General features: G+C 45.7%; 1 protein-coding gene across 2 annotated transcripts in view; it reads left to right on the forward strand.

Moving 5' to 3' along the window:
• ADGRB1 (adhesion G protein-coupled receptor B1) overlaps positions 1–12,582 on the forward strand; it is an 83,197-nt gene that overhangs the window by 49,991 nt on the left and 20,624 nt on the right. The window contains exons 7-9 of one of the 2 annotated variants that reach the window (XM_044658301.1): positions 4,558–4,729; positions 7,531–7,626; positions 11,291–11,345. In XM_044658301.1, coding sequence (XP_044514236.1) covers positions 4,558–4,729; positions 7,531–7,626; positions 11,291–11,345 — 323 coding nt within the window. The remainder of the gene's footprint in view (positions 1–4,557; positions 4,730–7,530; positions 7,627–11,290; positions 11,346–12,582) is intronic. The other variant, XM_044658303.1, reaches the window with a different exon arrangement.

The following is a 12,582-nucleotide window of genomic DNA, read 5'->3' on the forward strand; positions in this document are numbered from 1 at the left end:
TGTCAAGGGAGTGGAACTATCCACAACTGTCCAGATCAGGACCTGTGCATAGGAAAGAGACATTCTGGGTGGTTTTATATTTCTAAGGATTTGCCAACATTAACAAATCAGAAGGCTGGTGTATCCAGTTTCTACTTTTGCTGAAAACTCATTAGTGTGATGGGATTCAGATGAATTAGGAAATATGGCCTATACCTTCAAAGAAGTCTAAGTTTCTTGGGTCCTGCCCTCAGTCACCTCCATTTGGATAAAAGAGCCAGAACACCCACCCTTTTGAATACGCAGGATATTATTTACAAAATAACTGCTGAACTAATATAGCATGTAGTAGACTGAGTCCCTGCTTATGTATCCCCAGTTCAACCAGAAAGATACAGAGAATGAGACTGGAGTATGTCAGGGATGGAGAGGAAGGCGAGATGTCATGATCCCTTCTTCCCTGCCCCAGGCAGGATTGTACCCCAAATAGTGGGATATAGTGCGTAGGGCTCCATCTTTCAAGTCCAGGGTCAATGATTTCATTCTCAGCTCTCACACTAACTCTGGCAAATCATTTCTCTTCTCTGAGCTTTGGTTTCCTCTTCTGTAGAAGGGGAAGGAAGAGGAGGAATAAACCTTGTACTACCTATCCGAATGTAATCTAGAAATGGGAATACTTATTACTAAGTCAAGCTTTTAAGGTAGGAAGAGTCGAAAGGGGGCCTTAAACTCTGTCACTCTTTCCATGAGGGACTTGATCTATCTTTCCCTTGGAGGTCCTCAGAGAGTCTTGGCAGAGAGAGGGCAGGAGAGATGGGAACAGTGAGTTTCTTCAGCTGGGAAATGAGAGGCTAGACTAGAGGATCAAATCAATGCTGAGAGAATGGGAGATACGTGAAACTGCCAAGAGAGACAGATGCCTCCATTCCTCTTTCTCCCTTTCTCTGCCACTCACACCACTGAACCACATCATTATATGGAAAAACTGTTCCAAAGAAAGAACTAAGGTTCCAAAATGGAATTGACTGGCCACGTAGTGAGCTCCCCATCACTAGAGGTCTCCAAGTTGAGGCTGAATGTTGGAAATATTGTCAAAGGGATTCTTGCTGAGGTATTGACTGACCTAGATGACCCTGGGAGTTCTTCCAACTGGGGGATTCTGTGAAATATTCAGTTTCTTTTCTGGACTGCTAGGACTCAGGAAAGAGAATGTACCTAAGAATGTATATGTGAATATGTTTCATATGCATTTGTATTGTTTGCATGCATGTATATTGTATGAGAATGCACGCCTGTGTCTGTAGACATGTTGAATAATAGAAAGAGCAGTAGATGAATATTCAGTAGACCTGGGTATGAGTCTCAATTCTGTCCCTTTCTAGTCATGACCTTGGGCAAGTCCCTTCTTTACACTTCCTTTCTCAGGATCTCAGTTTTTCCTTTTGGAAAATGAGGAGGTTTCTTGGATGATCCCTTCCAGTTCCAGCATTATGTGATCCTGTGTGTGTGGACATGTGTGGGCATATGTGTGTATATATGTGTGTGATATGAGAGCTCCCCCTCATCCCAAAAGTTGGACACCCATTTCTTGTAGGAAAGATTGCTTCTGGAAGGTGCTCTAACCCAGTTCCTAGGCAGGCTTCCTCCTTGTCTTGAAACATCAGACTCTGAGGACTGGGCACAACTGGACAGGCCCCCATTATCTCCAATTCTCCTTTCCCCTTTCCTGTTGCTTCCCTCAACCCTCCCCTGGATTCCCCAGGTCCTCACACTCACCTGTCCACCCCATCCTCCTTTTAATCCTTCTCTGCCTGCTCACATTTTCCCTCCCACTCTGGCTTCTCGCCTTTCCCCAGACTTCCCCTCTTTGCTGCCTCCATGTCCTTCTGCCCATGTCCTGTCCTGTCCTGTCCAGTCCCGTCCCGTCTTGGTCCCAAGGGGATGGGAAAAAGGGAAGGGGGAGGAGCAGGGGAGGGATGGGAGATCGGAGAGAAGCCCAGGGGCCCATCTCAATGCCTTTGAACAGACCAGAGACAATCTGCCAGGGATCCTTGGTACATAAATGAGGACTGAGTCCCTAGATTCAAGGAAGGGGAAAAGATATCTTAGGCATCAAAGTTCCAGCAGACTATCAGAGCCTAGCTCTGCCCTTAGCAAGGCTGAAGAACCATAAAACCAAGCCTGATCTTGAGAGAACCCACGGTCTAGAGCAAGCCGAGGAACAGGCCTTCCCCCTGCTCTCAAGTTGCTTATAATCTGATGGAGAAGATAGAGCACCCATAACAGGTGCAAGGCAGGAATAAGAAAGTACTCTATCTCTCACCCTGTTTCTGTCTCTGTATTTATTCTGTTTCTCTCCCTCTTTCCTCCCTATTTCCTCTCTTTCCATCCTCCATTCTCATCTCCCTCCCTTTCTCTCTCCCTTCCTCCTTCCCTCCTTCCCCCCTTTCTTCTTCTCCCTCTCTCTCTCTCTTTCTCTCTCCCTCTCTCTCTTCCCCTCTCTCTCTCTCTTTCTCTCTCTCTCTGTCTCTCTCTGTCTCTCTCTCTTTCTCCTGCCCAATTGTCTCATTCTATCCATTTTTCTCTTTCTCTGTTACTGAGAAAAGGGCCTATGAAAATAAGCAGAGGGGAAAAAAAACAAGAGTAGTTCTTTAAGGGAAAGACCAAATCAAAATTGCTTGCTGGCTCTTAGAGAAGGGAAGGAAGGATATGCTAAAAACAAACCTAAATTATCCTAAGGCAAAAAGAATATAGATAGGCACATAATGCATAACCTTTTATTTACTTGCTTGCTTGTCTGTGGATTTTACACAAGGCCTGAAATGGGAGGAAAGGGGTGTTTGAGGGTTCTTCTTTAGGAAAAAGATGGAAATTTTTTGTTTTAGAGGAATAAACCAATACTATCTGCTGGGGCCATTTGATGTCAAAGAGAAATGGAAAGGAGCTGTGAGTGAGGACCTTTCCTTTATTCCTTGAGGAGCCTGGAATTCCTCTCCTGAGAGGAAGGTGGCTTGTGACAGGGCAACATTTGTCAGTCTCACGATGACTTTTTTATACCTGGATTTTGTACAGCTAAACCCAAGTCCCTGGAATTAGGGTTGACTATTTTGTCCTACCAATCCTGAGCCCATCCTCCCATGATGGAAGATGTTGAGGAAGGAAAAGAACCATTTTTTTCCCTCCATCCTCTCCCAAAATACCTCCCTCCACATTCCCTAGGTCCTACTAGTATTTGGAAAGTCCTGATCACCATGGTAACATGAGGAAAGACCCTACTGTTGCCTAGCTACAGGCAGAGGCCTCCTGGGGGACCAGACCCCAGGTCCTTCTCCCTAGCTACTCCCCAACTTCTTTGGAGAGACTAGGGGCCTGGGAGAAAGGATCAAGGGAAAGTTCAGGTAGAGTCCCAACCTCAGATGGCCCAGGCTCAGCTGCTGAACCTACTATGTCCAAGACTGAAAGGCTCCCCATAGAAAGATTCAGGAAAAAAGAGAGGGAAGGAAGGTTTTGTGATCAGAAAGGTCTTTCTGTACCAAGAATGGCTCAAGATATTGGAGAGGGAGCAGTGCAGCTAGATGGCTCAGTGGATAGAGAGTCAGGCCTAGAGATGGGAGATTCTGGGTTCAAATCTGACCTCAAACACTTCCTAGTTATGCGATCTTGGGCAAGTTACTTAACCCCCATTGCCTAGCCCTTACCACTCTTCTGCCTTGGAACTAATGCACAGACAGTATTAATTCTAAGACAGAATGTAGGGGTTTAGAAACAAACAAATAAGATGTATTAGGGCTAGGAATGAGGAGACACAGAAACAAAGAGAGAGGATAGAGAGAAGTGGAGATGCAAGGAGAGAGGTGGGGGTGAGAGGGACCAGGGAGAGAGGTCCAGGAGCAGAAATGGAACAAGGGGAAGATAGAATAATAGATAGAAACAAGCAGAGATAAATGAAAAAGACAGAGAGAGACCCAAGGAGAGAGGCATGATGAGAGCCTGGAAGAGAAAGAAACAGAAGTAGGTAGAGAGAAAAACCAGGGAGACAGAGATAAGAGAAGCTGAGACAGAAAAGAGAGAGAGAGAGAGAGAGAGAGAGAGAGAGAGAAGCAGAGAAACATGAGGAAAAACATGTGCAAAGCTATAGCTAAAGATGGGGAGAAACAGAGAGACAAAGGTCGCAAGAGAGGAAAGTTTGTGTCATTGAACAGGATGAGGGTGATCTGAGACCTAATTCTCAAACCTGTTCTCTCCTGTCTCCCTGCCCTGTTGAAACAGGATAGTCAAGAGACTGCCTCATCCCTCCTGTTCTTTGGAGAATAATAATACCTGTGGCCTGGACCACATCCCACTCAGGGCTTTTCCCCGCCAGGCCCTAGGGAACATTCCCAGATTAGCTCTTGTCTCTGGCCGGGTCCTTGGGCTTTCTTCTCCACTTCCACTGGGGCTCTCCTCCCAGGCAGCTGGCGGGCAGAGGGAAATGGGAGGTGGGAGGACCAGGACCCTGGGAACCTCTTTCCTCCCTATGACGGGCACAGGTCCTACCCGCCTCGAGCCTAATGCCCCTGTCCACCATCCTTCCTGCAGGGCCTCACTCTGGAGCTCCTGCGTGGTGCTGCCACTCCTGGCCCTCACCTGGATGTCCGCTGTCCTCGCTGTCACTGACCGGCGCTCTGCCCTCTTCCAGATCCTCTTTGCGGTCTTCGACTCGCTGGAGGGCTTTGTCATCGTGATGGTACACTGCATCCTGCGGCGTGAGGTGGGCCATCTCCCGGGGATGTACGGCGGCCACGTGCACCACATTCACCAGTCCGGCAGTCCAATTCAAGCTAGGCCCCGAGGGGGGGGAGAAGGGGAATGAGGCTGATTTCTGCCTTCTGGAAGTCTACACCTAGGGGTCAAAGAGCAGGCACTGGGCTTGCTTTAGTAGACAGCATCCTAGCCTGGCTTTTTCAGGGCTCCTTGCTGGAGTGTGCTCACAAGCGCACCTCAGAGCCTCTCTTACATCCAAAGCACGGCTAAGTCAGGACATCGCCCCATGATGTCATGGTCCTCTTTGAAAACAAAGGACAAACAACAACAATGCCCGGAAACCAGATCACGTCTTACCCCTCCAGGCTGTGGGTTTCTCATCTGGAAACTGAGCTGTTGAACTAAATGATCTCTGTGGGTCCTTCTTTGTATTTGTCTTCTGCATTCTAATATCCCTTCCGACTCTGTCCACGTTCTATGTTCTATTCTTGTCCTGACATTCCATGTTCTGTGGTCCAGAACCCATATTCTCAGGTTCCTTCTAGGGCTAACATTTTTTTTCCTTACGTTCTGTCTTAGAATCAATACTGGGTATTGGTTCCAAAGTAGAAGAGCAGTAAGGAGTAGGCAATGGAAGTTAAGTGACTTGCCCAGGGTCACACAGCTAGGAAGTGTCTGAGATCAGGCTTGAATTCAGGACTTCCTGTCTGTAGACCAGACTAACATTCTAAATTCTGAGATTCTAAGTTTTAAAATGTATGTTACAAAGGATAAATCCTATGGCTGGTGACCTACATGCAAAAGCAACATAGCAATGTGTTAGGTGACCATAATACAGACTGATTATAAATGCCTGAAAAGCACTGATCAGAGGAGGCATGACTCAAGGAGGGCCTGAATTTTAATCATTTGCCCTAGGGGGAAACACCAAAGTGAGTCGTACTTGGAATTGGGAGCTAGACTCAAATTCTGTCTCTACTACTTGTGTGCCGTTGGGCAAAACGCTACCTCTGTTTGGGACTGCTCATTTCTTCCTCTGTTTGAAGAGTCCGTGGGGTCCAATGCTAAGATCCCTTCTATCTGGAGGTAGCTGGGTAGCTCAGTGGATTGAGAGCCAGGTTTATAGACAGGAGATCCTAGGTTCAAATCTGGCCTCAGAAATTTCCTAGCTGTGTGACCCTGGACAAGTCACTTAACCCCCATTGCCTAGCTCTTACTTCTCTTCTGCCTGGAATCCAATACACAGTATAAACTCTAAAGTGGAAGGTAAGGGTTTAAAAAAACACAATCTCTTTTAGCTCTCACTACCATGATCATCTTGAGGGTCATCATGGTAGGATGTAAGTAATTCTAGGTTCCAAATCAGGTGACTTGGATTCTGAATTCTTCTCTCTTACTTGGATAAGTCACAACCTCTCTAGACCTCAGTTTCCATTTCTGTAAAATAGGGAATTGAAGCTGACCTGGCTATTTCAAAGGTTCTTTCCACCTGAAAAATGTATGTATGTTGCTGCCAATATCATTGTTAGCCTGTGATGGAGTTAGATTAGAATGCCATCTCAGTCCCTTCTCAGCTCTCACTCTGATTCCATGATCATATGAATTTCTCTCTTTTTCAAAATGCTTGGCCAAGGGGCAGCTGGGTAGCTCAGTGGACTGAGAGCCAGGCCTAGAGACAGGAGGTCCTAGGTTCAAATCTGGCCTCAGACACTTCCCAGCTGTGTGACCCTGGGCAAGTCACTTGACCCCCATTGCCTAGCCCTTACCATTCTTCTGCCTTGGAGCCAATACACAGTATTGACTCGAAGATGGAAGGTAAGGGTTTTAAAAAAAAATGCTTGGTCAATGTAAGCATCTCACAAAAGGTAACATTCCCAGGCAACCAGCCCACATCAGACTCCCTTGTTCTCATTGACTCCTCTCCAGCAGAATTGACTCTCCTCAAACAGCCAACCCTTTTCAATATAGCTGGTTGCCATTTTTTCCCCTTCAATATAGCTTTTTGGGGGATGTGGGGAATGGATACAATTCCCTTGACTTCAGCCCAACTCTAAAAACATTGTCAAGTTCCTACCATGAACAGATAGATGGATGGGCCAACAGATAGGTAGAGAGATAGCTAATAGATAAACAGGCTAGGTAGATGGATAGATGATGAAGATAAATGATAGATGAAAGAAAGAGAGAGCGGGGAAGAGAGAGAGAAAGAGAGAGAGATTATTTATTAAATGCTTTTATTGCTAGGCATTGCTAAACACTGGGGATCCAAATACAAGCAAGGGAGGCAATCTCTGCCTTCAAGGAGTTTATAATCCAATTGGGGGAAAGATACATATAGGGAAGCTGGAAATGAGCCAGGGAACAGAAATGCCTGCATATGATGGATGTCTAATGGTTTAGAGCAGAAATGGGCAAACTACGGCCAGCAGGCCAGAGGCAGCCCCCTGAAATGTATTATTGCCACACAACATTATTCCTAATCTGATGAATACAATGAGTAGGAAACAATACAATGAAGCTTTGAAAGAGTTCCCTTAGAAACAGACTGACAGATGAGCATTTCCTTTCCTTTGTCCCCCTCTTTAAGAAGTTTGCCCATCACTGGTTTAGAGAATAGCTGAACTGGTCACCCATAGGATCAAGACCAAATAGAAGGGAAATAATGACCTTGTTCAAGACTGGCAGCCCCTTATAGACAGACGTCGGTTACACCAACTTTGTGACGCTGAGGACTAGGCTGTTGTCGTTTTAGGGGGTTGGTGTGGTGCCTTGCTCTCCCTGATCACTCTATGCTTTCTTTTCTCCCAGGTCCAGGATGCCGTGAAGTGTCGGGTGGTAGATCGTCAGGAGGAAGGCAACGGGGACTCAGGGGGATCTTTCCAGAATGGCCATGCCCAGCTCATGGTAGGCTTCAGTGCCTTGGTTCACTCCTAATCCTAGCTGAGGCTGTAGGTCACAGAGGCTTGGGGGCCTCTGAACCTCAGTTTCCTCATGTATAAATGAGGACCAATAATATTTGTGATAACTACGTGTCTCAGAGGTGTTTTGTCAACCTTATTCCACCACAGAAATTGAAATTAGTAGCAGCAACAGCCAGTTCAACATGATTCCTCAGGAATCAGGAAATGAGATATTTGGTCTGGATAAGAAATGACTTGGGAGTAATATGGTAGTTGTAGTCAAATAACCAAAAGCCTGTTTTGTGGCCAGGAGATTTTTTTCTTTTTGCTTGACCCCAGAGGGCAGAGCTAAACCCAATGGGTGCAAGTTATGGAGAAGCAGACTTCAGCTCAGTGTGAAGGAAAACTTCCTGCGAGGTTTGAGCTGCCCCATAGTACTTGCCTGGGAAGTATTGAGTTTGCCCTCCTTGGACATCTTGAAGGATGGCCACATGTCAGGACAATTTTAAGAAGAATTCCTCTTCAGGGTCAGGGTGGATTCAATGGCCCTGGATCCCTTCCCAGCCCTTGGACTCTGTGCTTATAAACCTGACTGCCTAGGTGAGAAAACTGAGGCTCCATGAGAAGGAGAGCTGGATTTTTCTTTCTGTGGGAGAGATGGCCTCTAAAACTACCAGGATATAGCCCTTTTCTGTCCTGCTCTCACTCCTCAGGCCTCACTTTGACTCAGAAATCTCCTCCCCACCCTTAGACGGAAGTTCAGGTTTCTCATACAGGTCTGGGTTCTAGAAAACCGAGGTTGCAGTCCTACCTCTGACATATGCTGGCTGTGTGACCCTAGGAACGTCTCCGTGTTCCAAGCAGCTCTTATTTAAGTCTAGACATTGCAAAACAGTTGCTAGCCCGCTCTAGTTGAGAGAGTTGCCTCAGTAGGGGTTCCCTAGCTCCCTATAGCAATTAAATCATCTGTCTGAACCATCAAAAGAGGACAGGACGAAGGATATAACAAAGGAAAAGTCCGTAACTGCTAACACAATTTGGGAGACCTGGCCTGGCCTGGCTTGAGAAAGCAATGTCCACCCTGACCTCTCTCCAATCATAATTAAACTCCGCTCCCTTCCTTTTCTCTTTCCAAGCCGGGGCCCCTCCTGGTTTCTCTTGTTAACTTACAGGGTCAGTTCTTCCAGGAAGTCACAGGATCATAGATTTTTTTTGAGCTAAAAAAGACCAGAAATGCTTTTGAGTCCAACCCCTTCACCATGGAGCTGTGTCATCAGAGAATACCGATGCTTAAAAGAAAGGCTTTTGGGGCCACTCGGTGACTCAGTGGGTAGAGAGGCCAGGCCTGGGGATGGGAAGTCCTGGGTTCAAATGTGGTCTCAGACACTTCCTAGCTGCGTAACCTTGGGCAAGTCACTTAGCCCAATGCCTTGGCACCTATTCTTAGTACCAATTCAAAGAGAAAAGACAAAGGTTGTTTGTTTTTCTAAACACTTTTGTTTCAAAGAGCAACTTAGTAGAATTTCCCAGGGCCACCCAGCCCTCCTCCTCCTGTTAGAAACCACAGTATGGTGAGTTTTTGAGAGAAGATGAGATCCAGGGCTTCAGGAAACTCAGAGGAGAGACAGATAGACAGACAGACAATAGGGAGATAGAGAGAGAAATGAGAATTTCTGGCTTGAATAGTGAGATCGAAGTTATTCATAGAATGCTTCACAGAGGAGGTAGCATTTGAACTCGTACATCCTCCGTGACAAGAAGTCTTTCCAGCCTCTCCTTGAAGACCCCCAGACCTGCCCCTGCCCTAATGGAGTTTACAGTACTGTAGAAAGAATGAGATTTGGATATTGATAACTATAATACAAATTCACGTGATCGGTGTAATAAGAAGGGTTAGCGCAGGATTAGGGAGTGTTTAAAGGCAGGGAGAACACATACACACACATTTAGAATGCTTACCTTCTGTCTCAGTAGCATTTTTAAGATGAAAGAGCAGAAAGAACTAGACTATTGGGGTTAAGTGACTTGTCCAGGGTCACACAGCCAGGACATGTCTGAGATCAGATTTGAAGCCAGGTCCTCCCGACTCCAGCCTGACTGCGTTCTTTGCTACCTAGCTGCCCTGGGAGCATATTCCTTGCTGCCTTCTGTTGTTTGGGAGATATAATCATGACTCACATTTAGATAGTATTTGAAGGTTTGCAAAGGTCTTTATAAATTAGACCTCATTTTATCCCTCATGACAGCCCTGCTATCATTATACCCATTTGATAAATGAGGAAACTGAGGATCAGAGGAGTTAAGTGACTTGCCCAAGGTCCTATAACTGGTAAGTATCTAAGGCAGGATTCAACCTCAGGTTTTATCTGACTCTGTTTCTAATGCTTTATCATAATATATGATATTATGCATAATATTATAAATATATATATATGATATATTTATCATGATATATAAGAAACAGCATCACCCAAAGACCCGGGTTTTAGGTTTTTTTTTTATTTAATCATTTTTATTCATCTCAGTGCCTTTTTAAAAATAAATATGATAATATAGCAAACATACAATGAGAAATAAAGCAGAAGAATGAAAAGCTTGGTAACAGAAAAAAAATAATCCTTACAAGCTTATGTGACTCTGGGCAAGTCATTTTACCTCTCAACCTCAGTTTCTTCATCTATGAAATGGGGTTCATAATCCTTGCACTGCCTACTTCACTGGGCTTATGGGAAGCAAACACTTTGTGAACCCTGAAGCACTAAAGAAATGGGAGACATTATTAGGGGGTCAGAGTGCCATAGTGGAAGGATCAGTTGACTCGGAGTCAAGAGTCTGGGGTTCATTATCCTGCTTCTGGTACTTATTGCGTGACTTTAGCCAAGTTGTATCTTCTGTGAGCAGAAGTTTTTTCTTATCCTTAAAATGGGGCTAATGGTACAGAGAGGTAGAATAAGGAGTCTTGTCTGCAAAACATACCAGCTCTGTGACCCTAGACAAGTCTTTTCATTTTTCAGGCAACTATCTAAGATCCTAAGTTTATAGATTATCAGTCACCAAGCATTTTTTAAAGGATCACTATGTGCCAGGAGCTATGCTAAGTTTTGTTGCAGATACAAAGACAAAAGTTCCTTTTCTCAAGCAGCTTATTCTAACACAGGAGGCAGCGTGCGCAGGTATCTATTTTGTATCTCTTCAGGGTAGATACAAAATCAATAATTACAAAGGATTTAAGGAGGGAGTGTACTCACAGAAGGTCATGCTTGAGTTGAGTCTTGAAGGAAGCCAGAAAGGTGAGGAGGGAGAAGAGTCCAAAGATGCTAGAGCATCAGGGCAAAGGCAAGGAGATGGAAGAGGAAGCATCATTTATTTTTATTTATTTCTTTTGGAAATCCTGAACAAATAATTCAGGATGGCTGGGCCATCAAGTGAAATAGAGGAGAGCAATGGAGAAGGAGAGAAGTGACACACCTGGAGTTTTCTACTCTAAACTGAGAAAAGAACAATGACAATACACCAACCATCTCAGAAAACCTATGTTCTAAGTCAGCACCTTAGAGCCTGGGGCTTCCGGCCCAAATGGAAGTTCTGATCACCATTATTTAGGGTGCTGTCAACTGCTTGCCTTGAACCCTGTCCCTATTCACCCCAGCCTCTCCTCTGTCTTTCAGACTGATTTTGAGAAGGATGTGGATATGGCCTGTAGATCAGGTGAGCACCTGACAGGTGAGAAATCAACAAGGGACCTGCATTTGGGGGTCCGCCTTGGCTTCCTCTTTTCTTCGTGTCCTTGTTTGCGCAGAATCGGGGTGGGAGGGGGTGGGAGGTGGCAGAACAGGTGCATGTTTGTTGATGAGTATTTATGCCTGCCTCTCTTCCTAGCTCCCTGCTACTGAATTCGGGCTGAGCTGCTGCCATCATCCTTAGCATTTCCCTTCCCTTCTCTTCTCCCCACTCCCCAGCCCTACCATCCCCTCTCCTTGTGCCTTCCCTGTCTGATTTCAGTCTAGGAGGTCATTTGGTTTTGCTCCAGGGCAGATGAAGGATGTCAAGGTCTTTCCTTCTCTCCCATTTCAGTACGGTTCGTTCTGTCCTGCCCATAATTCTTCAAAACTACATTGGAGGCATGAAGGGAAGACTGCTTTTGCCAAAGTTTAAGCCAGGGGAGGGCAGTATAATCCATTGGCATCTAGTGGTGTATACACCATATGGGCATAGCCAAGAGCTGAGCAGAGGGATATATTAAAAAATAATAATAATATTGTAATAAAAAATGAGGGGGAAGACACAGGCCTGCCTCTGGAAAGCCCAGACTGAAGAGGGAGATCCATTCTGCCCTTGGAGAATATTGGATCTAAAGGAAAACCCCAAACTCTGCCACTGGGGGGCCCCTCTTCTCAGGGAGAAGATGCAGATGAAAAAATTCAGGTCCTGTCCTCATGGAGTCCATATTCCTGTTCCTATTCCTCAGAGACTCTCCCCCTTCTTCCAGAATGAGCCGTGTGACCCTCCCTGTCCCTTAATCCCCAGTTCCGTCCCTCTATCCCTTTCCCTAACAGAAAATGAGGATTTTAAAATCTGTAGAATCTTTTCCAACTCTAAATTCTCTGATCCTAGCAAGTTTACCATCCATACTCTGGACAGTGACCCGCGGAAACCCCAAAACCTTGTCCTTGGCCTTCCTTGCTCCCCTAACCTTTGAAAAGGGACGTGACTAGATCCTTCTGGAAGACTCCTGGATTCTGATGGCCCCGCTAGGTGGGACCCTCGCTGACGTGCACGCCCCTTCAGGAGGCTCAGAACCACTCAATGGCCAGTCCCCTAACCCATGCTCTGGTCCATTTTTACCCAACCACTCATGGCAAAGTCAGCTGCCCTTATTGAGACAATTCCCCCCCACTAGAACGTGTTACCCTCATTCAGCTGACTTTGTTGACGTTGAGTCATTCAAGTCATTCTGACT

This window comes from Gracilinanus agilis, chromosome 1, assembly GCF_016433145.1.
Source record: "Gracilinanus agilis isolate LMUSP501 chromosome 1, AgileGrace, whole genome shotgun sequence".
NCBI lineage: Eukaryota > Metazoa > Chordata > Mammalia > Didelphimorphia > Didelphidae > Gracilinanus > Gracilinanus agilis.